This window comes from Anticarsia gemmatalis, chromosome 8 (assembly GCF_050436995.1).
Source record: "Anticarsia gemmatalis isolate Benzon Research Colony breed Stoneville strain chromosome 8, ilAntGemm2 primary, whole genome shotgun sequence".
Classification (NCBI taxonomy): domain Eukaryota; kingdom Metazoa; phylum Arthropoda; class Insecta; order Lepidoptera; family Erebidae; genus Anticarsia; species Anticarsia gemmatalis.
Genome location: NC_134752.1, coordinates 8,894,281 through 8,922,114, shown reverse-complemented (window position 1 = coordinate 8,922,114; position 27,834 = coordinate 8,894,281). Strand labels below are relative to the sequence as shown.

At 35.7% G+C, this 27,834-nt stretch overlaps 2 protein-coding genes across 3 annotated transcripts in view; one reads left to right on the top strand and one right to left on the bottom strand.

Annotated features, from left to right (window-relative positions):
• Positions 1 to 370: 370 nt before the first annotated feature.
• On the top strand, positions 371 to 4,066 carry PGS1 (Phosphatidylglycerophosphate synthase 1). Its single transcript, XM_076117571.1, has 7 exons — positions 371 to 1,097; positions 1,283 to 1,450; positions 1,701 to 1,915; positions 2,279 to 2,349; positions 2,434 to 2,529; positions 2,731 to 2,857; positions 3,182 to 4,066. The coding sequence occupies exons 1-7, from the start codon at positions 503 to 505 to the stop codon at positions 3,305 to 3,307; spliced, it is 1,398 nt and encodes a 465-aa protein (XP_075973686.1). The 5' UTR covers positions 371 to 502; the 3' UTR covers positions 3,308 to 4,066.
• Positions 4,067 to 4,079: 13 nt separating this feature from the next.
• The window catches only part of stet (rhomboid serine protease stem cell tumor), an 82,700-nt gene continuing 58,945 nt past the window's right edge, over positions 4,080 to 27,834 (bottom strand). The window contains exons 1-6 of one of the 2 annotated variants that reach the window (XM_076117573.1): positions 13,120 to 13,360; positions 7,753 to 7,865; positions 6,861 to 6,978; positions 5,971 to 6,156; positions 5,546 to 5,818; positions 4,080 to 5,437 (exon numbers count right to left, since the gene is read on the bottom strand). In XM_076117573.1, coding sequence (XP_075973688.1) covers positions 5,201 to 5,437; positions 5,546 to 5,818; positions 5,971 to 6,156; positions 6,861 to 6,978; positions 7,753 to 7,865 — 927 coding nt within the window. In that variant the 5' untranslated portion in view covers positions 13,120 to 13,360 and the 3' untranslated portion in view covers positions 4,080 to 5,200. Of the gene's footprint in view, positions 5,438 to 5,545; positions 5,819 to 5,970; positions 6,157 to 6,860; positions 6,979 to 7,752; positions 7,866 to 13,119; positions 13,361 to 27,834 lie in introns of those variants that run through there. The other variant, XM_076117572.1, reaches the window with a different exon arrangement.

Below are 27,834 nucleotides of genomic sequence, written 5' to 3'. Positions count from 1 at the left end.
GATCCGAACGCGTTCTGTCAGCTTCGCTTAGGTTCTTCATGATTCATATTATTATTAATATCATACATATACGGCGTTCCGGCGGTTTCGCCTTAGGGCTGCCACTAAGAAGATATTAAAATGTATGTTTTTGAAAAAAATCCCTAATTTTACTTCAGCTTTTATGATGCCTTGTACTGGCTTTATAAATTTATATTATTCATATTTTCTTTATTAATATTTTCTTTGCTTTTAAAGGAAAAGAGAAGAGAAAAGCAAAAATCAGCTGTTATTTTGACATTTCCAAATGTCATTCCGTCTATTTTGTCTTTGATCCGACAAAAACAAACGTTATTGACTTAACTGTCAAGTGTCAACTTGGTAATTGTCAGATTTGTCAGTTTAGTTGACACTGACAATAAAACTCGTCTTCGTCTCTTCGAATAGATTTTCGATTATTTACTTTTCATTTATTGTCTGAATAAACAATTCATGTTCTTTTTTATTTATAAATCAGAGAAAAATGTTACTGAACGGCAATATTCCATTGAGATTCAAACCAGCTGAATTCCACCATTTCAATTGGTTATACAGCGCTGCACCATGTTTTCCTGTGAATGCCTCTAAAGTTAATATTATAAGTGATCCTAGACAGTTTTACGATACATTATGTGAGAGATTTAGGAGCGCCAATCGTAGAATATCGATCGCTAGCCTGTATCTGGGTACTGGGAGCATGGAGAAAAAACTATTAGAGGTTACGAGAATGAATTTGGAGAAACAGAAAGATTTGCAATTCAAAGTGCTTTTAGATTATCAACGGGGTACTAGGGGGGAGGTGAACTCAGTGTCGTTGTTAAAGGAATTTGTTGATGATATTCCTGGACAGTGTAGTGTTAATTTGTATCAGACACCTAGACTTCATGGGTCTTGGTCGAAAGCTCTTCCATCTAGATATAACGAGATCGTCGGTCTGCAGCACATGAAGTTGTACATCGCTGACGACTCTGTGTTGCTCAGTGGTGCCAACTGCTCCAATGACTACTTCCAACAAAGACAGGATCGCTATGTGGAGATTGAGGATGCAGAATTAGCAAACTTTTATAGTGAACTCATAGGTATGATGACTGTGTAAGTTTGTATTTTTATTTGTTTTTGTTTATGTGACCTTTTTTAAAAAGTTAATAGGTTTTTAAGTATGAAGTAAGACATTTTTTCACAACTTAGCCACTTTTTTGAGTTGATTTGAGTTTCACTTAGCACATAGGTTATACATTCATGAACAATTACATTTTTATTTTAGATGAAGTGAGTAACTTTAGTAAACAAGTTGTAAAAGAAGGTATTCATGAAAGACAGTTTGTTACCAAAGAAATCCTTGTGAAGGAGATGAGGAACAAAGTGAGTGTGTTCCTTGAAAGATGGAAGGAGCAGCAGCAGTCCAAACTTATTAATTTACAGGAGACTAAAGGTGAGACTACTATTTCCATAGCTAATTATTATTTTCCTAAAAACTGCCTCTGTGGTGCAGTAGGTTTTGTATCAGACTCCTGGCCATGGGTCCAGGGTTCAATTCCTAGCTATAAAATTCAATACAATTTCTTGAAAAACAAGCTGCAGGCAAGCAGGTCTTTCTTCAAATGTCATGACAGTGTTAACGGCAATAGAGCAATATTTAGAAATTCAGACTTAAAACTTAACAAAATATAATATCTTTACAGATGACAACAAAGACACATGGGTATTCCCATTAGTTCAAATGGGTGAGTTTGGCATCAGACAAGATGAACAAGTGACCAGTAGAGTGCTAGCTTCAGTTCCTGAAGGCTCATTCATGCAGTTAGCTACAGGATACTTTAATCTAACTGATGAGTATGCAAGGACATTACTTAAAGACTGTAAGGCGAATATTAGCTTGCTGATGGCACACCCTAATGTGAGTATACTTATTACTACAAATTTAATGTTGCTATACTTACTACAAATATGCAAAAATATAATATTATTATTGTTTAGTATTCTACTAATAAAATGACTAACTCTACTCTAATAGAAAGAAGTGTTCTGCTAATCTTTTATGATATCACTGAAGTATGTTGATTTGCGCTTTATAAGATAAAATAGTTATATTAAAAAATATCCTGTATTGAAAATAATTGATCCATTAACATGGGATAAATTAAGTTTTAAAATAGGCTGATTTAATGAATTATGTATGTACTTATGCTTTATTGATCTTGATCTAATTAGAAAATATTGTAATGTAACTAATAAATGTACATTTTTATTTTTATTTTAGGCAAATGGATTCCTAGGTGCATCTGGTCCTGCAGGTGGAATTCCACATGCATATTCTCTGATTGCTAGAAAGTAAGTTATTTGAAACATTTTGCTATAAAGTGACTTGACATTTGTATTTAAAACAGTTTAAGAACCCTACTACTTTTCTTATAGGTTCTGGCAAAAAGTGGTGGACTCCAATCAGACAAGGCGAGTTGAAATGTTAGAGTATGAGAGACCAGGGTGGACTTTCCATGCTAAAGGCTTATGGTAAGGTTTTATAATTTTAATATGACTTCCATTATTTTATTAAGTTATTGAGTAGATAAACCAATCAATGTAAAAATACTTATAATGTGTTGATTCTTTTCCAAGAGATATGTAAGGTGTTAACATCTAATTAGACCAATATAATGAATTCTCTGGTCAGTTCAGTCTTACTGGAACATTAACTTACTAGTTTTTTTTTAGGTATTACCCACCTGGCAGTAGAGTACCGTGGGCGACAATTGTAGGATCAGCAAATCTTGGCGAGAGATCTGTCAAGCGTGATCTTGAAGCCCAGGCAGCTATTTTCACGGTTTCTCCAGAATTACAGGTAATTAATTTTAACTTTTTATATGTATATTAGGTAAGCTATTGTTTTTATGATATTCGATCGTTTTGGGGTCTTCGTAATTTGCAAACCATGGCACGTTGCCGCAAAATAATATCCAAATCCCTATTAATCTGTTAAGCGTGCGAAATTACGCAACTACGGAATCCGAAACCTTATTAGGAATACGTCTGAAATGTGAGTCTTATAAGACAGTTTCTTCTCATTACATTAAATAATATCAGTTTACCCTTTTTTTCACCTATGTTGGAGTCGGTTTCCAGTCTCACTCTGATGGATTACATTAAACCAAAACTCTATTTCCAGAAAAAATTGCACCAAGAAACCCAACAACTTCACGAGTATGCGTCAGAATGCAGCAAAGAACTACAGAAAAGAGAGACACCACTCTGGGTTCGTGCCACGGTCGGTTTATTTAGAACATACTTTTAATTAAGATTATTACTTAATATTATACCATCACAAATCGTGATATTAATGTGATATGATTTGCAGCATAATTTTAAAGGAAATACAGGACGAAATGGTGAATGGATGTATGTACTAAGAATGGTATGAAAAGCTTTTTAAACCAATGGTGACCTTCCAAAACTTGCTTTATATCGTCAAATGACTTTGTAGTGTATGTTGACAGATAATATAATATGCAGAACCTGTCATTAGCTGTTATTACTCTTGATTCAAAAAATCTTTTCATAATGTTACCATAGTATAAATAATTTAAAGAGCGAAAGTCAGTTTCTTGATATAAAGTAATCCTTTACAACTGCTCTAAAGATTTAAGTCAGTATTATTAATATTGGAAATAAATACAACGAATTAAAGTAATGTATGATGAAGTATGTAACATATAATAGTATGATTGATCATAATATTGCCTTGCTTAAGCCATGTTAGCGGGTTATATTTATTTTCTAAAACTATTGTTGTGATTTACCAAATTTGTTGTGACTGTTAATTATTGTTCTTGTATGAAGAATTATTTTCCACAAATTCGTTACCAAAGCATGACATATTTGTTAGTATAATTAATTGAAACATCTTATGGCCGAGTTGTCGTGACATTCATCGGCATTTTTAAAAGTTATGTGAATTAGTTTAATATTGTTACAGTTATATGAAATATATGAATATGTAATGAAGTTGTTAACAATCAATAGCGTTGTTTTATTGTGCAATAGATCAGGAAATAAAACAAAATATCTTTTTAATAATTCTCATTATATTCACTCTTATTTTCATTTATATAATCACATAATCATAATTATTCCGATTCACACTTAAAATAATTTTAAAATAAATTAAACGAGAAAATATTCTGTTGTAATTAATACAAAAACTCAGTCGTTTCCTGACATTATTTGATTAGAATTAAAGTATACGATCAAATTTACAATAATAGGAATCAGGCACATTATTAATAATTAAACTATTCACTAGTGAGTAGCAAGGACTTGTTAACAGTTGAACCATAAATACGAAATAGGACGAATCTAAGTGATCAACATGGAACTGGACGAAATCACTTCAGTAAACAATACTGGCATTATATTCTTCAACATAATCATTCCAATAAAATAAAATGACTCACTTTGAGCATATAATCATTACTGATTAAAAAAATAATCATTGCAATTGAGCAATTTACGCAAATACTTATATAACAATCATTATTCGAGTTAGAATCAGTTACTGAGGCATACTTATAGTATTTGTTTAACAGTGAGCAATTTAATAAAAAAAACTATTAAATATGTATTCATATTGAATGAAATTTAAAACAAGAAGAGTAAGGAATGTTCCACTACTCGAGCATGGATGCCGTTTTATCCTAATCTTTGGTGTGCTGGGCATAACTAAGTCGAGCCGCTTCACTGAATGTAGCGCGTTTGTAAAAACAAGCGATCACTGTGAATAAATTATGTGCCGCTTCATTCAGTCAAGTCGGCCGGTCCACTCGGGACATACTGTCGTGTCGCGGTAACGCCTTCGATCTATATCTACGGACGCCGATAGTAGGTACAAAAATAGTTCACCTATTCGATATAATTAAGACTACTTAACAATTAAGTATCGCGAGGAGGCCGCTCGAAACGAAACAAGAAAACGGACAAAATCAATCTCGAACACAAGACGACTCGGCGACGGCGCGCTACCGAACGTATCGACGCCGCCGGGCCTCCTCCAATTATAATACTACTTACAGCGAATCACACTAAGGTAAATTGACTAGGCGCGTTGTGAGTGGATCGCTTCTGCGACCGTCGGCTCGCGCCTCGACGGACACCGCCGAGCGCGAGCGGGAGTCTAGCGCGGAGCGTCGCGTCAGAAGCCGGGGTCGGGCGGCGGGTCGGGCGGCAGGTAGTGCAGCTCGTCCACGGGCGCGCTGAACACGTTGTACAGCACCGCGAACAGCGTCACGGCCGCGTAGGCGCCCAGCGCCGCCCACCACAGCAGCCGCTCCCACAGGCGCGCCTGCGCGTGCTTCAGCACCAGCAGCCCGATCGTGAGTCCCGCCAGCGCGCCCGCCACGTGCGCCGCGTACGACACCGGCGGCGCCTCCTGCACAACACCCACACGTTAGATCGACTCTCTCAACACGCAAAGGTAGCTGGGACCGCTCGTCCGGTTACGCGATAAAGGACATGACCTGATATTTACAATATTCACCTTGGTATAGCGGGCGTGCACGGCGAAGCCGACGTCACAAGAAGCGACGGCGAGCGCGGCCACGAGACGCACGGCGCCGTAGCGCATGGTGTGGAAGTTGAGCAGCGCGTTGGCGAGGTGCGCGGCGAGCAGCGCGTACACGCCGCCCGAGGCGCCCGCCAGGCACACGTCGGGGTCCAGCACCGACGCCGCCAGCGAGCCGCCCAGCACGCCCGCCAGGTACACCGCGCCGCACCGCAGCGCGCCGTGCACCATCTCCAGCGGCAGACCCACCTGCGCAACGATATCTTACTTAGTCAAAGGTGCATTACGGACTATCTGATTTCTATTAGATTGGTTTACGACCGAGAACAAACTGAATAGTAGAGAAACATCTGCGTGACTGCCAGAAACCAAAAATCTTAACTAACTAAGAAGTCACTTACCGCAAGCTGTACTAGTAGATTGAACGCCAAGTGCAGCCAGCCCGCGTGAACTACACTATACGTGAGGAACCGCCACAGTTCTCGTCTTCGATCCGAGCGGTAGACGAGCGGCGAGTCCACCGGCACCGGGCCAGCCGCCGCCGCCATGCCGCCTGAACCCCACGCGTACCAGGCAAAAACACCCAGCTGAAAACACCGATACATCGTTCAGATAAACCGTCATATATAAGAGCCAATTACTTGATTTCTGAGAGATTTCAAAATAAAAAATCTATAACATACTCAACAAGCGTCATTCTTTATCATTTCTTGATTCATTTAATAATAATATGGTCTCAATAAAAGTCCGTATCTTACGTACTTGTATAAAATAACAGTTTTAAGAGCATTTACAATATTATTTAATTACAGGGACTATAACCAAACAAAAATAAGGAAAAAACAAATTGCAGTAACGTAATTGTGACGTCCAATATATTATTCATTAAGGGGAAAACCGTTAGTAGGAAAGCTATGTACGGTAAAGCGGGGCATATCGCAGATCGGAGCAGTTCGTATAGGCAGGGAGCATGCGCGCCTCTACTCGGCTCTAGGTGAATCAACGTGTGACGGGCGGCGCGCGCGCACCGATTGTTATGATTCACGTAAACCGCTTGTTTGCACGGATGTGAAATCCGCTATTATAATTTTTAATTAACCGAAGTAACTGGAGCGGGGATTGAAGCGGCACTAGGCACGTAGAAAGTGATGACTTTGCACGCTCCTTTGGTACGGTTGTTAGATTTATGTCTGTTACTAACGGTGTCGTTATATCATTTCAACGTGAAAATCGATACTATCGAAAAGTTACACGATGGATTTGTAAATGTAATAAAATGTATGATATTTACCTCTAGTAGCGTGACGCATATGATGAAGAAGGGCGGTGGACAGCAAGTGTACCTCTCCTGGTAGTACTTGCGATCCCGCTCCTCCGGGAGCATCTCCATCGCTACTAGGTGCACCATTCTGCAGAAATAAATACACGCAATTAGTTCATTCCTCTTTTTATACTAGCTGTAATTGCCAGAATTTGATTTGGCACATCAACCTATTGTCGAACCGACAATCTCGTTTATTCACCTAACGTTGGACAGATAGTAGTAATAACTTTATCCCAATGGTTCTAATGCCTAGCTCGACTGTAAAGCATTATTCTGTCGAGCTGAGTTCTAATATGCGGCGGATACTGAGTCTACAGGAATGATACAAATTAGTTTACCTGTATTTGCAATGATGAAATATATTTTACTGATTTTATATTCTTACTTCAAAACGTTATTGGAAGCATTCAATCAAATAGCTTTCACTTCATTTTGTTCTTTATAAAAGCAATTTATTAACGTTTTTTTATTGTACGAAAGCACACCACATGTCAATGTGACACGACAAGTGATCATAAAAAAATATTTTTAGCGGCGGCAATCGATACCGTAGATTTATATTTAGCGGTTTTTATGGAAATAGAGCATTAGATAATTTTGTTGTACTGAAATTTTTATTTGAATTGCATAGAGTTACATTTTACTGGGAATTTATAAGTTGAACATCGAAACGTTATTTATGTTTTCTGTAAGATGACAGACGAGTCACGGCATACTCGATTTATTTGAAAATTGTTTTGAAACTATCACAGAGGGTTGTAAATCTGCCTGTAAGGTTTATATTTGAAGTAATATGTATTATGAACTATGTATTGGCAGGATAAGGTAAAAGTGAAACGCTCAGTGGGGTGATATCTACCTTGCAAATAATGTGGGATCTTCGAGGAGTAGATGGAAGTCGTTCTCGGAGCTGACCTCGCGGTCGCGTTGGTGTACGGCGCATCTATAGCTGCGTGTGCGCTTGCCGCTCATCTGAAACAAATTACAAACTTACTGTTAGTCAAATACATTATAGCTTTTGGTTACATACTCTTCTTACACAAAATCTCGAAAGCCACTACAATATATTTTAGATAATCAGCAGTTAAGATTTTTTCGCTGGTCGATAATCTATATTTTGGGAAAATACACTTCTTTATAATTTTTTTGATATCTTATTTTTATTTATTGGTGTATCACACAAAGTTTATTTCTCGCACGTGTGATGATAATAATATGCGTTCAATCTATAGGTAAACGTTTCGTATCTATTGGTTTTGTTTTAGTTATCCCCTGTTTAAATTTTAATCCGTTCCCGGAAAGACAATAAAACATGACGCGTGTTTCCCTTGTACAGTCATACTCAGTTAATTCCCTAACGTGGTAAATGTGTTAAGGCTCAATATGCATGTCTTAATTAAAAGGTAATGTGAATCCAAGTGATTTTTCTGCTTTGTGCTGCTTGATAATATTTACTTAATATCCGTCAATCCTTCATAATGTGAAAGATATTATTTGAATCTCTTATTTAGTTTTAATTCATCCAGCCGATCGGCTACACGTCTTATGTGTTTGAAAGAAATTAATGAATGCATTATAGAAATTATATACGTTCAGCTTTTCATTATTTTGGTTGACATTAATACTGCATTCACCTAGGTATAACGTCGATTGGTGTAATGATAATAAATTCTTTAGAATTTCAATAAAAATAGTGTGAGAACTTCCACTTTACAATGGCGAGGGTGTATTTATGTGTCGCGGCGCTGGCGGCTGGCTCGCGGCCAGAGCGCTTATCGACCCCGCTGCCCTGTCGAACCCCCGCGCGCCGCCCTTGAGACACCTAAAGTTCTACTGCTTACATTTAGACATGTCACTAAAATTAAATGCACCAGCTTTGTTATCCAATCAGCTGAAAACTGGAACAAGTTGCAGGAAATGATTTTGTTCTTATTCTTAATTCCGAATGCACTTACTCGGAGCTTTAGATACTAAATTCATGTCAGTTAACCGAGATAACCATTAATTAGGAACAGCTACCCGACGTAGAGCTAGCTCTGCACGGCAGCTAGTTCTTACAAGTTAAGCCCTTCAAAGGGCACCTTGCTATTTCCCACGTTAGCTTACTATCTCGGTATGTAAAGCATTCAGAATAAATCAAGCTAGTGTTTCGAGTAGAAGATGGTAAGAAGATGTTATGCGAGAGCGGCGCAGTCGGCCGACCCGCACGGGTGGGCGGTGGTCCGCCGGTGAACGACTGGTCGCGATACCAGACAGCCGCATTGTCTCTGCAGTCGTTCAACTCAGTTTCCCACGAGACTGCGAAATGTCCAATGCCAAAACCCAAATACAAATAGCCTAGACGCGTCTCAGACACAGCTAAATCTGTCTCGGCAACAGCGTCAGGAGACTGTGCATGTAAGATTGTCCGCAGTCATTGTCATGATAGCGTTACGCTTGTAAACTCGTCATGCCGATTTAATGGTATCCATAAAATGTGCTATTATTTTGAGGAAGTCAGCTATTTTAGAAAAACGTTGAATTAAAATCTAACTAGATTTATAATATTACTGGTAAAGTAAGTAGGTAGGTAAGCGAAGACATTCGTGTGTACGTAGCTTGACCTAAGGATTATTTCACTGACGCAGGTACATTCCAATAACAATCAAACTTTCATACCTATTATTAATACATAGAATAAAATAGCATATTATATTGTTGTACAAAGTAATTTGAACAATATGGAACATTTAACAGAGGTATCGTTTAGTTCGTATTTCCGAACGGAAATAATTATGTCATAGATTAAATGTCGGAATCGTATAGCAGGATCTCTTTATCTTGATCCTGGTATTTTAGGAAATTTTTATTTCCTTAAAAAAGTTCAACAAATATAATAGTTTTCACATAGTGACTTGGGCGCCAGTGGGCGCAGTGGCGGAGCGGCGGCGTGGGCGCCGCGTGACTCACGCCGACATCCGACACGTCCGATCCGTATCCGGAACCACTAACTAGGCACCTATTGCCGTTGCCAGTCAAACGAGCGCACGAGCCTACGCGACACAATACTCATTTCAATAACCCACATTACTATTCAAATATGAGTAATGAGAAAAATAAATGTTATATAGAATTTGTAAGTTACTCGCTTAGTAAGAGATGTTAGACAAATTTTATGTATTATTAGCAGTCAATAAAAATTAAGTAAATAAATAATTTTGCATTTCTTAAAACGTTATTCAAACTAAAAAGGGAACTTATTAATGAATTGTATTTTAGTTACTTTGTAGGCTTATTAATTTCAACCGAAGCAACTAGCTATGGGTGCAGATTTATTGGACGGTGACTTATGGACTCCTACGCTGCATAGAATTATTGCGGCTTTATGAATGGAAGTATAATTGATTTTCTTGTGTAGTTCATTCACTCTTATTATTCATACGCGCTTTATAAATATTTATAGTTTGTGACATGAATATAAGAAAATAATTAACATGTAATCATAAAAACGTCATCATTAAAAAGTCGAAGTTTGAGGGTATGTATATATTTTTTTAATGAAATCTATGATGAGTTCAATAATATATTTTAAAGCTACATGTAATTAAAAATCTGCTTTTGATTTTTATGTTATAAAATATAAGTTAAGTTCGATATAATAAAACTTTAGAATTTATAGAATGAAATGTAAAAAAAACTAGGTAGGCAAAGGTAATATTGAGTAATTAAGTCACAGCCTAGAGATTATGGAATTATTGGCCATTTGATTCTTGATTCATTGTAATTTCATTGCAAATAATGACTTCGTTAAGTGAATTAGATGGGGGATTCTTATCTAAATCTAGCATATTAATGTAAGATTTGGTATGGTAGAGCGATGTGCCCGGCACGTGAACTCTGGGAGCGTTCCCACGCACCCACCTCCGCACCATTATGTTCTAATCTCTTGTAGTCTCTTTCCATTATTACGAAGCCGTGAAAGTACGCTATTCGTTTTGCAAGTGGGAAGGGTAATAAATACACATTGCGGAATTCGACTGCAAAGAACGATAAAGGAAATTAATTATACAACGAATGAAAAAAACGAACTAACAACAAATTGCTTACTATCAAAAAATATTGTATTGTAAAATTGTAACCCAAGTCACGTGTATTAACATACTTTAAAACATTAATATGTGGTATACAGAGTAAAGTAAATTGCTTCTAGCGGTGACTGGCACCATGTCTGGCCCGGTGCGTACCCGCGATTTCCTGTCGGAACTTCCGGTTACTTACTGGTAGCATGCATTTTACAACTTTTTTTTCTGTTTAGCCTAGTGTACTCAAATTATTTATTTTATTAGATATGTACTCAAAACATCAATGAGCTTTTGAACTTTATACGACAAGATAGCGCCCTTGAAAATACGGTGCGACGCACTCACTTATCCTGGTCGCAACATGTTCATACATGTCACTGCTGACCTACTGCTAGGTGTTTACTATACCTAATGATCGTTTGGTGTATCGTTTTTTACATTTGACATTTTATACGAATAAATATAGAGATTTTTCTACATTATTTATTCTTCTACATATTATTAACAAGTTCAAATCAAAACAATAGAAAATTTAAACTATTACAATACCAACAAAGTTATTCAAATGTGTAAATTCTGAAATAAATCTGCCGCTAACTCACAAATCTTGTGATATATGTATATTTAGGTTTCGTATACATACAAAAATTATTAGACAAGACAAGATAAATCATAATATAACCTTAACACATCTTCAGTTAAAAAGTTCTTATTTTTATAGCTAACCGAATTGTTAAAGTAAAACTTGATGTGCTTGTACGTAGTCTTGCTACACACTCTAGGTTTCACAATTTGATTAGTTCAGTGTATTATTGATTTCGCGCTACTAATTTTATTTCAAAGGCCTTGTTGCTTGTAAGTCTATCTATAGTTGCGCAGCGCAAAGCAGCAAATCTCTTGCCATGTTTCTAGATTTATTATAGTTTTTAGGACGAACAGTAGTTATATTAACTAGATTTGTTATATCATTCATAAGCCAAACTTTTTACTTTTATCTTTCAGGCGATGGGAGATGAAATTAATACGCTATAGCTTTAAGTGAACAAAATTTCTAAAATTCACGGATATCAAATCAATTTCTTTTGTAGCTTTTCTATTTATCCGAAAATCGTGCGACACTGATCATTTCGAATAAAATGTAACGGAGAAATGTAATTTTTGATCACGATTCTGAAATCGCTTAATTTAGGTTATGAATTTCTCAGGTTCTTTTAATAATTATTATATTAGGTAGTTACATATTATCTAGTTTGTTTATAATAATATTTTTTTCTCAGATCATGTATGTTGATTGTAATATATTATCTTGGTCCAAATAATTTAATAGCAAAGCCGCACCTTCCCCGCGTAGGTAGTGGACCACTGCCTACGGTGTCTATTGCCAAATTCATTTATCTAGGTATTCATTTTATAGTTATAATTATAAATCAAACAGTCCTGATATGAATACGTACATTTTTGATTGAGATATTTTAATTTAATAAGTTTATAAAAAAATATATCGTGTACCCTACTAGATTTATAATTATTAGGGCTTACCGCTTAGATATGGTACCTATAAGCCAAGTAAGTATATTAAATGCCATAATTAATACTAAGAATATGCAACTTGCGGGACCCATATCAAAATGCATTATCAAAATTCAATATAGGTACCTACCTAGGTATTGCGGACATAAAAAAATAAGAAACATTCTCAATACTATTATATGACAGTTAAAAATTATTAATAGATTATAAGATAATATAAGAACAAATACATACACTATAGAATTTCACATTGCTCTAATTAATAAAACAGGATAACTTGTTAGTGGATCAAAATTACCTAGTCGAAGTATAATAGCATAGTTATTGTCAACAACAAAAATAATACAACAATACAACAATGATTTATAAACAAAGTGAATTAAATTCAATAAAGTATGGAATATTTTTACTACAATTCTTCGGTATTTACGTGTAGGTATTTACAAGACACAAAATAAATAAACTTAATTCAATAACTCCTTCGTTGCATATTGTAAACATAACCTATAAGTAAAAAGTAAAATACGGCGATAGAACTACAAAATAATTTAGGTTCATAAATAACTCTGATAATCATTTTAACTTGTAAAAATAATAATAAAATAACAGATTCAAATTAATTTAATATAACTTACCCATCATTTAATTGATGTATTAAACACTACAAAACAATGATTCCTTTCTTCCTTTTTTGAGAGAAATATAATATTTTCACGACACTAAAAGTCACAGAGTTTTATAAGAGGTAGAATTGTTTGTTTTTAATCATTTTCGTAAACCTTAATAAATACGCGTATAGAATCAGCTGAGTTGAGAGCGCGGAGCGACGCGAACTGCTCTCATCGACGCTCCCTACAGACTGACGTTTCGTTCCGTAGAATCCGTAGTTGCGTTTCGTTTTCGTCCGGTTATCGAATGCATGGACGATTTTTTTTGCTGTTTGGGCAGAGGTAGTGGCTAGGTAGGTAGATATACTATTGTTGTATTTTAAAAAGGGTGGTTTTTATTTCCGAATGGTCTCGTTCGTTTCCATCTGACCTTGCAGCTTCCTTCCTATTTGCTCTCTTTGCTGTAGGTACTTATGCAAAATTGTTTTAATGAGGAGTACTTACTGACTTTTTAAATTTAATGAAGCAGAGTATTTTATTATTTACGTTGAAAGTATTTAAATTTGTACTTGCCAGTTTAATAAGTAATATGTATTTAATTAAGTAAAAGGTAATAATGTGATTTATTTTACATGGGGTAAACCCTGATTCACGTACTAGGTTCAGGTTACCTATGATAAATTACATCAATTTCTATAGATATGTAAAACTACTAGATAACTATCATTTTTATAAAAAAAAAGTATTAATCTCAGTTTTGTTGAAATATATTATCATGGAACTCATAATTTTCGCAGGGATGTTCTTTTGTTTCGTTCTTATCTGTGCACACCTGTTGACCAAATGCTAAAAGTGATTACAATAGTTTTATGAGCGGACTCTGGGTAATCTTTTTCAACTGAGTTTTTCCTATTACTATTATCGTGGTAAATCTAAAACATCTGTTTAAGATTTGTTAAGATCATAGAAAGTTTTTGTTTCACGACACAACATAATTAATTGTTACTGGTACATAAAGATTTTTTGTAGTCAAAGAAAAATAAATAGTAATACTAGCCTATCTAACGCTTACTTTTGAACATAAACTAATTAAAAATTAAGCAAACACTCGCAACACCTCACGACCTAATGATAGCATAGATAAAAAGTAAAAAAAAAAAACAACGCAGATGGTCTGTAAAGGTCCCGGGTTTCGACATAATGACATTTCACGCTTATTGGGTTTGACTGAAAGTTTACGGTCCTTGTACGTCAACACATGGACCGATGGCGATATCAGCAACAATGGCAGGTGGACGTCAGCGGGGATCTGCTAATTTGCCCAATATTTATTCGCAAGATGCCGCCGACACAAATCATGGGTCATTATGGACCATTTGGCGCCGAGCGGTGCCTTTGATAATGGTACCAAGAGTACTAGTATCGTTTTTATTTATTTACGTAAGTATTTTTGGTTTTCAACTGATACCGTTTATGTTACAACTGTTAGTGTTTCGTTCAGTTGTAGTAAATACAACTTTGTTAGTAGGGTAAGAGTTTGTGCTTGTGTAGCGTGATATCGCCTGTTAATCTATAAATATTCTACACTTACTTATTTTTTACTCATCGCAGACCACCTGTATGACCTGTAACACTGCGTTTGCCACTATTGGTATTATTTTTCAATGTTTATATAATAATATGTATATTTTTAGATTGTTTCATACTTCACGTTTGCTCCCATAGCACAAAATTTTGAAGTAGGCACATCTATTAACGACCCTAGCATATGGTGTGCCAGACAGACTGTGGCGATATCAAAAATTTTGTTAATTTACTCAAAACAGCTAGTCATTCCGATTGCTAACAACATCGTTTTGTTCCCCTCACACCAATCCCTATCCATATAGAACCTTTGCGTAATTACCAGCTGGCAGATAAAAAAATAAACTTGTCAAAATCTCTCGTTCTTGTTTCGAATTTTCACACGTTTATGACAAAAGAAAAATAAACTTTGGATGCAGCAAGTGTTGCAATGCAAGTTTCCGTTTTCTATTATTTTCAAAGGTTTATTTGGTTTCACGTTTTGTAATAGTATTCGATGGAAGATTGTGCGTACTTAATCCAATTAAAAAGTAAGTTCTGTCATATTCAGCCCTATCAAAATAGATATGACGTGATGGTAACGGATTATAATAATTGTACAACATTATGCAATTTATATTTGACCGTTATTAGGGGAGATCGTATAAAATATTTCATAATATTGCTGCAATATTTCGAAATATGAAAGTAGTTACAAAGTTTTTCGGCCCTTTTGTAGCCTGATAGGTAGGTATTTATTTTTGACTTGTACATGAACTAACATTTTGTTTTTCAGTAAGTTATATTTTTTTTATTCTGCCTTTTTATGACTAAATGTTGACTTTATAGCATCTGTGTAGACAGTTAACCGTAAGTGGTTGGCGAAAGCGCAGGTGCTCTAAGCGGTTAGTATTTAAAGAGGGCACCGGGAGGATAGCCACCTTTCATATTATCCGTCGGTCTCATAATTTGGACAAATCGATTTAGATCGGGCGGCGCGTTTGTTCCATGATTTAGTAGCACAGACAAATTGGGCCTTCCACATCGATCCATGATCGATACACTACGTAAGCACACGTAATGTGGATGTTAAAGCGGTTACCAATTACGAGGACTTGAAAGTAAACGATCCGTAATTTCGTTCATTCAATCTGGCGCACTCAATTATTAAAGTCATCACGAACAATCCACTTGTCCCGTCTACGTAGATTTTAAGTTTGAAGATATCTGAAGAAGGAAAGTCATAATATTGTGATATTTTCGGTACCTAAGTATGTGTGTACTACTAAATATTATGGATGAATATTAATTAATATACATACGTATCTATCGATGAATTAATTAAAAATTGCTGTAAATTGATGAGTAAATTTCTATTCACCTGTTGACGTGTTTTAGTGATTCATGAATATCACGGCTTAAAGGACCTGAATCAGTACATAAGACACCTAATTGTGTTTCTTAGAAAATAAATCAGGGTAACGTTTACAAAATCCATTGAATCATAATCTGCTTTAGAATGATACAAATTGACTAATATCTAGTTGAAGATGTTTTGGCGCCTGGCACATCCCAATGTGATTCACTTGGAGAATTGATGATTCATACATTACACCGAGTTACGTCCTCTCGTTGTAAAACATAGTGAGTCAAAAGTGCAGGTTGTCTTAGGTTATATAATTCTAGTATATTATTATGTTTGTATGGAGACGTGCGAGGCAGCGACCGACCGCGGCCTTGTACACATCGCTGAAATATTTACTATGATACTTGCATTGCAGTAATGTTATGCTGTAACGGTGTTAGTTACTGTAAGTTTTTTATTTGTAGCTTCTGCTGCAGCTTTATTTATACGGAATTATACCTAATATGTATTTTTTCTAGATAAATTGTAGTTTTTTGGATGTAAACACTGGATACAAACGGATCATTGCTAAGCTAAATATTTTGTTAGTATTGATGGATTGTGTGCGTGACTTGCCCTAGATGCGTCATGTGCCCAATATTATTTTATTGCCGCAGTATTTATTCCTATTTAGGACTCAGAGCATTAGCCCGGCGTTAGCCCCGACATTACTGGTATTAGCCTAGTTCTCTGACACCACCGACACTTGAAAAATGTAGGCTGTGTTATTATAGCGCTCTATTGTTGATTACTGGATACTAACACTATTATTCTAGACCTGAGTTATACTAAGTAGATTCTAGATAGTTCCTCTAGACAAGACTCTAGGTCTTAGTTTGTATGCGTAAGTTTTCAAAATGGTGCGGTCCTCGTAATGAGAGGGTTGGCGAAAACTAAAAATCACAAGTAGGTAAGCAAAAATAAGTCACAAATTAACTATAATATTTTAAAGATAATGTTTGTTATTTACACGCCAAATGAAATAACAAGAATAAATTGTTTTGTTATAATTTTGCAATCGGAACTAAGCACATTCTTTTTCGCCTTTGAAAGGGATGTTCATCCCGAGGGTACCATCAAAGTGCAACGTTTTCGACACGCAAGCGGTCAAAATACTGGCACGATATGAATATGAGTGGTCATAACGCCATCGTTCTGTTTTCCAAAAACAAAATTTGCATTCGAAATTGGAACGCGAATGGCACGAGCGCCTCGGGCGGCGCGCTACCGACCGCACAATGCACGCGCTCACGCTGATTTTTTGTAATTTTCATAATTCTACATTACCTTCATTTAGGTAGTTAATTTAGTTCTTTATGGTAAAAAAGCAGCTAGAGCTGCATGCAACGCTACAATCAAAGGAAATGGGCATTTATTCCGAACCGTTTTGTACCGTTGCTTTGGTAGAGCGTCGCAAGCGTTTAACCCGAAAAGTGCATTAAGATTTATGTAAAAGTTTATCGGCTCTGATTTTTATGAGAAATCGAAATAACTTACGATAACATACATAGTTTGTGTATGCTGAAGTTGTGCCTAAGGGTAGGTCACGTTACGAGTCGGTGGCGTTAAATCAGTAATTGGTCGTGTTTATCGATGTGTGCGTGTGGTCGCTCGGAGCAACGCCGTGTCAACGCATACCAAATGTTTGTCGTATTCACGTGATATTTACCTAATGGTGATATGGAAACACTAATGACCAATGGGACTTTGTTTTTTCTCAGCGATCAATACACTTATAGCTTATGAAAGCCTTGACATTAATCGAAACTAATATTATGTAGAGGTGAATAGCCCGAAACGCCTGAAGTTATGAAATTAAAACTATAGGAAGAAAATTTTGTGATTTTTGCAAATATTATGTATTATGTGATAGTTGTAAAGTAATAGGATTAGATTCTCCGATTAGGAAAAAAAATATACATATAAATAGCTCTTGTTTTTGCATAGGAGATTTCAGCATTTTATAAATTTGGAGTAAATGGAAACGGATATAGGTACTGCAATACGGTTATACATACATATATTTACATACATACATACAAACACGCCTTCCCATTGGGGAAGACAGAGACCAGAAAATGTATAAATTAAATTTCAACAATATACAAAATTGAGGTATCTCTGTTTTAGTTTAAGTCCTAAAAAATATAGCTTATTATTACAGATTAGTATTGAGGTAGAGTCGTAGTCAATCTCATATCTGTCGGTTTCGCTTGTGACATCTTAATTTATAAGGGAAATATTTTATGTCGGGCTTCAACTAAGAACAAAACATACAGAAATAAAAATTCCGGCATATTATTAAGGACAAACATGTCTAAGAAGTTATGTGACTGTCTGAGTGTCCTAGTAAATCTTGAAAGAAGTATGTGTTACCATAAGCCTATTTTATTGCTATAGAAAGTAGCTAAGAGAATGTGTGATAAGTAAGGGCTGAAAGTACAATTTTTACGCCTTTGAGTGTCGATACTGGGGAGCCGACGTCCGAGTATGTATAACGAGGCAATTTGTATCAATGCGCAGATCAGCGGTCATCAGAGATTTCAAAGCCGCCGCCGCACCTGCTTATCCGTAAATATCGCTTAATAGCGCCTCCATTCAAATACTAAACATCAGATTTGAGACCATAACCCCTAAGCATTACAGTACATTATCAAAGTGCAGGATTTACAGAATTTAAGACACTGTGGAATAAAGTGCATAATTTTCAGCGGCAAACCGCGGAATGTGCGGCGCGCGCGGCAGTTACAGCGCAGCTTAAGAAAACTATTTTTTATGAAAGTTATGCAACACAGGGCAGGTTACAATAAGCGTACTGGTCACGGTGTCTTTAAAGTGTATGGTTTAAGTTGAGTTCTAGTAGCCATTGAATAATAAAGTGCTGATATATAAATTCGTAAAATTGTATTAAAGTAATTCTGTACCGATGATAGCGAAGAAAAGTTTTACTCGCGTAATAAAGCCAATTTATTTTTTGCAGCACATTGACGGAGATGAAAATAACACAACGGGCAGTTGGTAGGCGCATATTGGACAAATAAAAATAGGTATACTTAATAAAAGATTTGTCAATAGTCGTGACACCCACTATCTTCGTTTACAATGAAATATAAACTATTCTCAACGCAGAATGGATAAATATAATTCAGTGGGGTTTAGTCAGCGGTAGAGCATCCATAACAGGGAATTGTTAGTGGCCACAATAGACAAGACGCGACCGTTTACATTAACCAGTGACAACCCGATGATTAGATGCTTTCAATAGACAATGACGTGTGTATTCGTTTATTCATAAACACGATTGTTACCCAAAGAATTATGATTTGTTTTTTATGTGCATGATTGTCAAAACAAAATCAAATGAATTGTTATTATGTCGTTTAGACTATGTTTAGTATGCGTACTGTTTAATAAAATAAAAAAAATCATAACGTAGACTTAGTTTAATTCACTGTCTCGCTTTCGTTATTTTATAGTGTCAATTTTTTTTAGATTGTTTTAGGTTATTTAACTTTGCAATTTGTTCTTACTAACATATTGAAGCCTAGGTGCATATTTTAGAAATGTGTTTCATTTGTCATAAAAGCAATTTGTGTATAAATAAAATGGAAAGTGATATAACAAAAGAGCTTTTTATTCTGTCAGAGATACGTTAGATAGTATCGCGTAGTCTTGGGTACAACCTACAACAAAAGCTCTTTTATAAAGAATATTGTTTAAAAATGTGTCGTCAAATTGAGTTTAGGCTGTGAGCATAGTCACATTGTGGGGGATTAAAGTGGAATTGTGTAATAAATTTTATTTTTACATAAATTTACAATTTAAAGTCTTTTTAAAGTTATACTGGTTTTATCTTATTTCCTAAAATAGCAACAATACATATGTCTGTTAAAAGAGTATTCGTAAATATTTGTATAAGTATACTTAGTCATTAAATTGCAACCATTAATAATTGTTCCACTGCTGGGCAAAGGTCTAACCCCCCATTTCTGAGCTACATTTAACGGTAGAGTATCTATTCAATAGCGTCTAAACTCATATAAAAAAAACGCAATTGAATAGATAAACTACCGCTAAATGTACTCAGAAACTGGGAGTAAATCTATAATTACGGAGGGGTAGTCCGAAGTAAAATATTTCTCTCAATTTTACTAGAAAACCACTAAAAAAGACAATCCAATCCTCCCTTTATTCGAAATCGCTAGTCATGTCATCTAAGTCGTAGCCTTAGAAATAGGTTTCTCTATGCAAATGTGTATCTCGTGCCCGCGACAGGTGACGTGCGGCACCCTTAATTGTTTTTTGTAATAATATTCAAATATTATGACGTTTTTTCATTCAGTTTTTGTATTAGAAACTGGCGCGGGTGGCGTACCAGGTGGTCCGTAAAAAATCGTTTTTTTCGCCGCAACAGCCGTTGCTGCGTTTAGGCGTATAGTTATCGTTACATGCTGAAAACTGTTATTTTAACCATGTGGGTCTCAAACAGTTATTTTTGAATTGTAAGCTATTAATTAGGGCTTGAAGTAACACGTTTGACCTTTCTGTTTCGTGGCGGTTAAACGGAGGTTACTTCATTATTGATATTTTTAATTAAGTTTTATCGCTGGTTTGAAAATAATTTATATCGTCACGCAGCGCTTAACATTTAATATGGTCTTAATAAATATACCTAATAAAGTAGTGAATATAATGTAGTAAACCGCACTTATTTACTTTTTTAATCCTAGTCTTTACCGCTTCTGGATAAGTATCAAATAACTTATCCGATGAAAATTTAATAGTAGTTTCCATTTATTTACTAAAACTTTATCTTATCGGCAAGGTGGACACTTATTCATAAGCTGCAGAACTGATATAATATAGTCCGATGCAATAAGCAGTACTATTGCAGAGTAGAACAGACAAAATTGACAGCTGCAATTTACCTAAAACTGTTCTGGAACTAAAAACTCTGAAAGACTTAAATATGTCGTGACGTTTAGGTACGTAATATAATCCTGCAACATGTGTCAAGTATTCGTCAATTACATGTCGTTCAACTCTTACAAGTGCTCTGTACTAAAGGTGTAGCTAATTAACACGAAGTACGCATATTGTGTAGGCAGTTTTTATACAAGCTTAGGCCTTACCCCTTCATGAAAATGTAAGTTGTCAATCTCCTTTTGCGTCGGGGTTATAAACTAGTAAGTATAGCTATTTAGACGTTGATAGTAAAAAAAAAACAAGATTATAGAGTTTTCAGTAAAATTCTTTAGGGTAAAACCCTTATGAGGTATTTTTATCATGCAGTGTAAAAGAGTTTAATAAATATTGAAGTCAAATTACAGTGTTTGAGTTTTAAAGAACCAAAATTCTAAATACACTAAAGATAGTTTTCAAAAATTACAAGATCATCACAATCCCTTTGAACCGAACTTTAAACAAACATGTTAACATCAAATACAAAATTGATTTATATTTATTGCCATTAATTACTGAAACACGACAAGACAGCGCGGCACGACACCTCATATATTAAGAAATCAGAAAGCATAACTAAACAACGGGAGCGGAGTATTAATATATTCAAATCTGTTTGATTAGGATCTCATTTTAGTTGGGATCTGGGGGCACGGAAGTGCCCCCGCAAGTCGAGCAAAAAAAAAGCGGCACGGCCGTAACATCCTTTTCTCGAAGCAATTCGGGCTATTTTTGACACCCCTATAATTTTGTTGTGGATAAAACAAGAAGCCTGGATTTTCAGCAACTAATCAGTCATTGTATAAACACGGTATATTTAAAATTTCAGCCAATTTGAACCAGTAGTTTAAGAATGACAACTTGTTAAAATTTTGAATTTTGTCACTCACTGATTCACTGACTCACTGACTCACTGACTCACCGATCATCAAAAGTCTAAGGTACTTCTAGCAGACTTAGAAGCTTAAAATTTTGAATACAAATAGGGTTTAGTGTTTTAATCATGGGAAAAATGTAATATTTTCTAATTTCGGTCCAGTTTTCTAAATACACCAACTGCAACAATAACTTTGTAATCCCATATAAATGTATAAGATTACAAGGTTACATTTGCAGTTAATGAATTATTATTACTGTAGAAAATAAAATAAATAGGTGTAAATAGGTACCTACTATATGAGGCATAACGGGAGGGGGTATAGGGTGGGTAAGGGTGTTTAGCCCATGAAACTGAACAACATTCCCATAGGAAAATATGTTGAATTATGAAAAAAAACGTCTTTCCATACAAATTGGACTTATGTTCGCTCTACAAAAAGAAGTGAGATGCCATCAAAAACATTCTGTAAAAACCTCAAGTCTCGCCGTAAAAAGTTGTGAGATCAATATAATACCAAGTCCATTCATCTATTTAGTCTCTACTTAGAGGACCTTCTGTCTTAAGTTATTACGTATGTTATTATCATGCCAATTTAAAAAAAAATACCTTTAAAACAAATAGATCGACTTGGTCATCGCAAGAAAACACAAATTCGCCATTAACATTTCAGAAGCATTAACTAATCAAATCATGCGATGACCAGGTCGGTCTATTTGTTTTAAAGGTATTTTTTTTAAATTGGCATGATAATAACATACGTAATAACTTAAGACAGAAGGTCCTCTAAGTAGAGACTAAATAGATGAATGGACTTGGTATTATATTGATCTCACAACTTTTTACGGCGAGACTTGAGGTTTTTACAGAATGTTTTTGATGGCATTGTTATTTTACTTTTGAACAGTTAAAAGGCTTTGGGAGGTTGGCGTTTGGCGTGTGCGCTTAGCGTGCAACCCTCTGCGCCTGCGCACCTGCCGTACAATTATCCGGTCATTAGTCGGCACGGAACCCGCGAGACCCGAAATTACTGTGCAACTCTAAAACCCTTACAAAAGACATGGTTCGTGGATAGGACAAGGGGCATGAGGTAGCTGATTATGGATTTACAACATTGTTTTCTAATGGTACTTTCTCCCTTACGTGCGTTTTTCTCTTCGTATATTTAATTTTGCCGTACATTCTTGATCAGGCACATAATACTAGAGATTATAAATATTGTAATATATCTTTTAGCTAACATAATTTTTCGTACTTACTCATTAAACGCAGTAAATATTGGTAGAGTTTAAAAGCTCTAAGCGGCCACATGGCGTGATCAGATAATCCGGTAATTGAGTGAGTACATGTGAGTTTAATGGTCCGTAAAATTAAGGTTCGCTGTGGGATTACTAATGAAAATAACACTAATATTATTAGCTGCTAGTTATGAATTCAGACGCCATACTTGCTAATTTCCTTCATGGCTGACCAGATTTCGAGTCGCGCTATGTTTGTCGAGGAAAAAAAGGCATTTTCCCAAGCCGGGCTTATGGTAAACACCTATGTAGGTTTTCAAGATGGTTCTAAAACTTATAACCTCTCAATTAATAATGTAATTGGTCTATTGAATGTCGAAACCAAAAACATATGTTTACTATTTGCACAATAAAGCACATAAATTCTGGATTATTGTCTTGTCTTTTTCTATATCTATCTTATTGTACATTCCTCTATCGGAAATATTGCTGTTAATGAACGAAACGAATCCATCTCGAATTACAAGTTTATCAAATCTTATAAGTGCTGATATCTGTATTTGGAATCAAGTCATAAATTGGCTACAATAAACATTTAGAGGAAGTTATTAATATTGTCGTAATAAAATCACATATGGCATACGGATTGATGGATGTGCCTAAGTAAGATATTGATTAAGTAAACACGTTGATGTGACTCTATGACTGAAATATATAAGGCCATTAACGTATCCGGACCGAAAATGGAACTTAAGTTTTTCGGGTAATTAATTTCATCAATAAAAACCCACTGATTTCAGAGACAATCAGCTAAATTGAAGACAGCTGTGAAATAGTTGAATACATCATTTCAGCATCTATTTATTGCTGGGTAAAGAAAGCACAAAGTTTTCGTAACATATTATTGTTATCCACGGTTCTTATCCTTGTACCAATGGTTCACACGACGATCACAATGTAACAATACCCAGAATCGCGAAGGCGACATACATATTTAGGGGACCATAAGAAATTAGTCCACATAATGGTCTCCGGTCACCGGGCTATGACCATACATAGATTTTTATCTGGTAATTGCAGGTCTGGTGTTGAATTCTTCATTAGGGGCGTGTTGGGGCGCGGTGCGGGTGGCGGAGGAGGGGGGAAGGGGTTGTATAAGTGTGAGGACACAATGGGCGCCCCCCGCGGTATTGTGCGCTAATGTATGCGCGTGCGGCGTCGCCGACAGCGGCCACGGAGCCACAACACAAACATTTCAACGCATCTAATTTATTGTCGTGTCGCACCGAGCCGCGCCACGCAAAAAATATTGTATTAAGGTGCAGTGCTGCTGATACAACAGAAAATAAGCGATCTTTGCACAAAACAGAGATTATCTATTTTGTTTATATTAAATTTTAGCTACTTGACTAAATATTTAACTGATTTTGATTTTAATCCCTGTATAATCAAGTAGTACAGTATTTTTTCAAATTTGAAATATTTTGGTCCTGTTTTTTTCCGTGCGAAATGATTTTTCAAGAGGTCTCTATACTACTAGGCTAGTTTAAAGTAAATAATGAATACCGGCCAATGGTTAGATAAAATAATCTGAGATTTGAGATTTGTATGATGAAGAAGCCTTAACAAAAATGACCTAAATATAATTCCAAAATACAAATTAGTCGTTTGTTCACAACGGAACGAGATCTTAAACAAAATTGAATATAAAATCCCGACGGAGGATGACTCAGTCGTCGTTGAGAGCAATTTTGAATATTATAATATGTAAACTAGTTGTACGAAGTTGTGTTGTGCCTCTATACAATTAGAGACATTTATTAGTACAACTATTGTACAGACTGGGAGGTGACATACGGAATAAACTGTTGTACACACATGATTAACGCATAAACATATACTAAAAGGGCTCTTGCATAGATTACAATTAACATGTAGGATTGTGACACATGAAACTGTATTTTATATTTTATTTTTAGATGTATTTCCCAATCAACTTAGCCCAATATGAATTTGGTAATACCTACAATAGTCAACGAAAATAAATTACGCATAAATTCTGTTCTCCCTATTTTACAATACACGCGTTCTTCTACAAGCTGTTACAGGACAATTTCGTATTATTCACTTCAATTCTCCGTGCAATGTGAATGTTCGGCCACCCAGTACCGAGAGATGCACCTTCGACTGTGCTCTTCAATTGGTAGCTGGCAAAAAGTGAATTTGCATAGTGCTCGATGCTTGCCGCGATAGTGGCCACCGAGAGTTCTACCAACATTTGTGAAACTACGAATATGTGGATGTGACGACATTCATTGGCGCCATTTATCGTTAGTATTTTCGCGTAAAATAAACTTAGAATAATATACGGTGCTCGTATAAACAGAAGGACAATAAAAAGAGCATACTATATCTTCTCTATAATCATCGTTGTTGTGTTGAAATTATTTGGAAAATTAGAGGACCGACATTCGTGATCTTTCATCAAAAGTGATTCCTAGAACACTTTAGATATAGTAAAATATAAGTTGGCTCTATATGTTTTGTTACGTGCACTTGTATTAAAAAAATCGGATTCTAAGTATTGTTTTCACAAAGCGTTAATGACGTGCATTTTATTGGCACATTTATTGCGAACCTTGTCAGTTTCCTCGTAATAACCTTGTTCTATTTGTGAGTAATATTAGAAATATATGCTGTACTAGGATTGAGGTGTGCTCTTCAAGTCATAGTGAGCTCAGTACGTGAGCCGGTGGAGGTGGTCGGTGACAAATGTCGATGCCACCCACCGCACGCACGACCCCGGCTGTACCGAGACGATCCAATAAATACAACACATACCTTTGTACCGACTCGCTTTTTATTTAATTCAACCTTCAAATTGTAGTTCCGAAGATATCTAGATGAAAACAAGTTGATCGTAATTTTCGAATTGTATAGCCTAATGATAGTGATCGTTTACACGTTGAAGGATTAAGTAGGAAAGCAATAGAAGTGTTTACAGTCGTCAATGTCATTTTATGTGAATAAAAATATTTTTGCGCTGTCTTAATCAAACAAAATTCCATCTCTCCAATTGACCTAATCCGATCGTTAAACTGACAAACTTATTTCTGCGATCCCATATATTAAGGATCTCGATTAAAGTCGAGCTTGCGTATTATTTCTGACCCACTTAAAATTCTTGTTGTAAATGTTAAGCAAATTCCTATATAATGCGTTTTATTGCTATACTTAATTGGCCGGCACGTGTAAATTAGAGGATAATATAAAAGGTTCAGAGGACGTCCGAGGATTTTGACTTTAATCTTTAAAAGGATTAAGGTCGCGCGGCAAAAACTTTAACATAATAGAGGTGACTGATATGTGTAGATTGTGTAGGTTTTAATTTATATCAGTTCCATCATCTCTTGTGTATCTATCATCTACGATTTCAAAAATGTTAATATTTATTTTGTTTTGTATCGTTAATGATTACTTAATATTTGGTACTTTTTTTTGTATCTTGCCTAGACGGGCGTATCTACATATCTTAACGCAGCAATGATTTATAATGATATTATGAGATATGTAACAATAGAAGCGTACAATGATGCCACTTATTTTATTGTTCTTTCTAACAGTCTTTAAGAAAATGCGTATTTTAACTCAGGAATAATGAATGCAGTGTTTTATAAGCGTCAGATTTCTTCCAATTACGAACAACTCTATTTAATTATAGCCAATAAACTGTTCTAACGTGTTACATAAAAGTTGGACGTTTTATGGCCGCCATAGCTACCATATAAGGTAGGTATGTGGTGTAAAATCAAACATGTGAGCGCGGTACGAGGTCCATTATCTGACCACATTCCTCGAGTCAAATTATTTATTTTGTGCGGGGCGTGAGTTACCGGTCGTCCCGCCCCTTCGTTACTATGTTAATTCCTGCTACCTACATAATACCTGATCATCATTCTAATGTCGTATCAACAAACTATTTTCTAATGAATTTAAAGCACATCTTGAATTTTTATGAGTTAATAAGGCATCTATATTTTGGACTTAAGTGGCTCTATCAAACCCATTGTTGGATAACGAAGTGATTATCAAAACATTTTGTTATATAGAAGTGCGCATAAAATGCAGAATTAAAATGATTATTTACATTCCAAGGAATACACAGGTAACATTAGAAATAAAAAGGTTTAGTGGACAATGTAATTGGTTATTAAAAAGCGCATATATCACGGTGCGGGCGCGTCGTGTGGGAGACAGAGGACGTGATTTGTGTGGAACCGCCGAGCTGGACCACGCCCCTTCATTAACATGTTAATGCTGATTCTGGAGCATCGGGACTCGGGACTCCACTCTCACTGGGTCACTATCATGATTAACTACTCACACGTACACTACGGAATTCTGTAATTAACTCAATCTAAAGAAACCTCACTGGAATTGATCCTTTGACTACTAATTAAAAAGATATATTTCAGTAACGTAATTTGTGTATTCTACGTCTACGAGTAAATTCGCAATTGAAATCTATCTGTATTTTGATGAACACAGTTGCGATGTAGAGTTCAATTTCTCAAAGATCTTTGTCTTGTGTGAATTGTCATGTATGCAAAATAAAAGCAACAAACGAAATTCGGTTGTTAGTAGGAGTGCAGGTGAACATGTCGAAAGAATGGTGAGGCAGTGTTGCGCGTGTGTGT

What these genes read in the sequence shown, in the direction of transcription:
- PGS1 (XM_076117571.1), top strand. Translation starts at nt 503, where the DNA reads ATGTTACTGAACGGCAATATTCCATTGAGATTCAAACCAGCTGAATTC. An exon ending in CTTTTATAGTGAACTCATAG is followed by an intron (nt 1,098 to 1,282) that starts GTATGATGACTG and finishes TTTTTATTTTAG; the next exon opens with ATGAAGTGAGTAACTTTAGT. An exon ending in TGCTGATGGCACACCCTAAT is followed by an intron (nt 1,916 to 2,278) that starts GTGAGTATACTT and finishes TTTTTATTTTAG; the next exon opens with GCAAATGGATTCCTAGGTGC.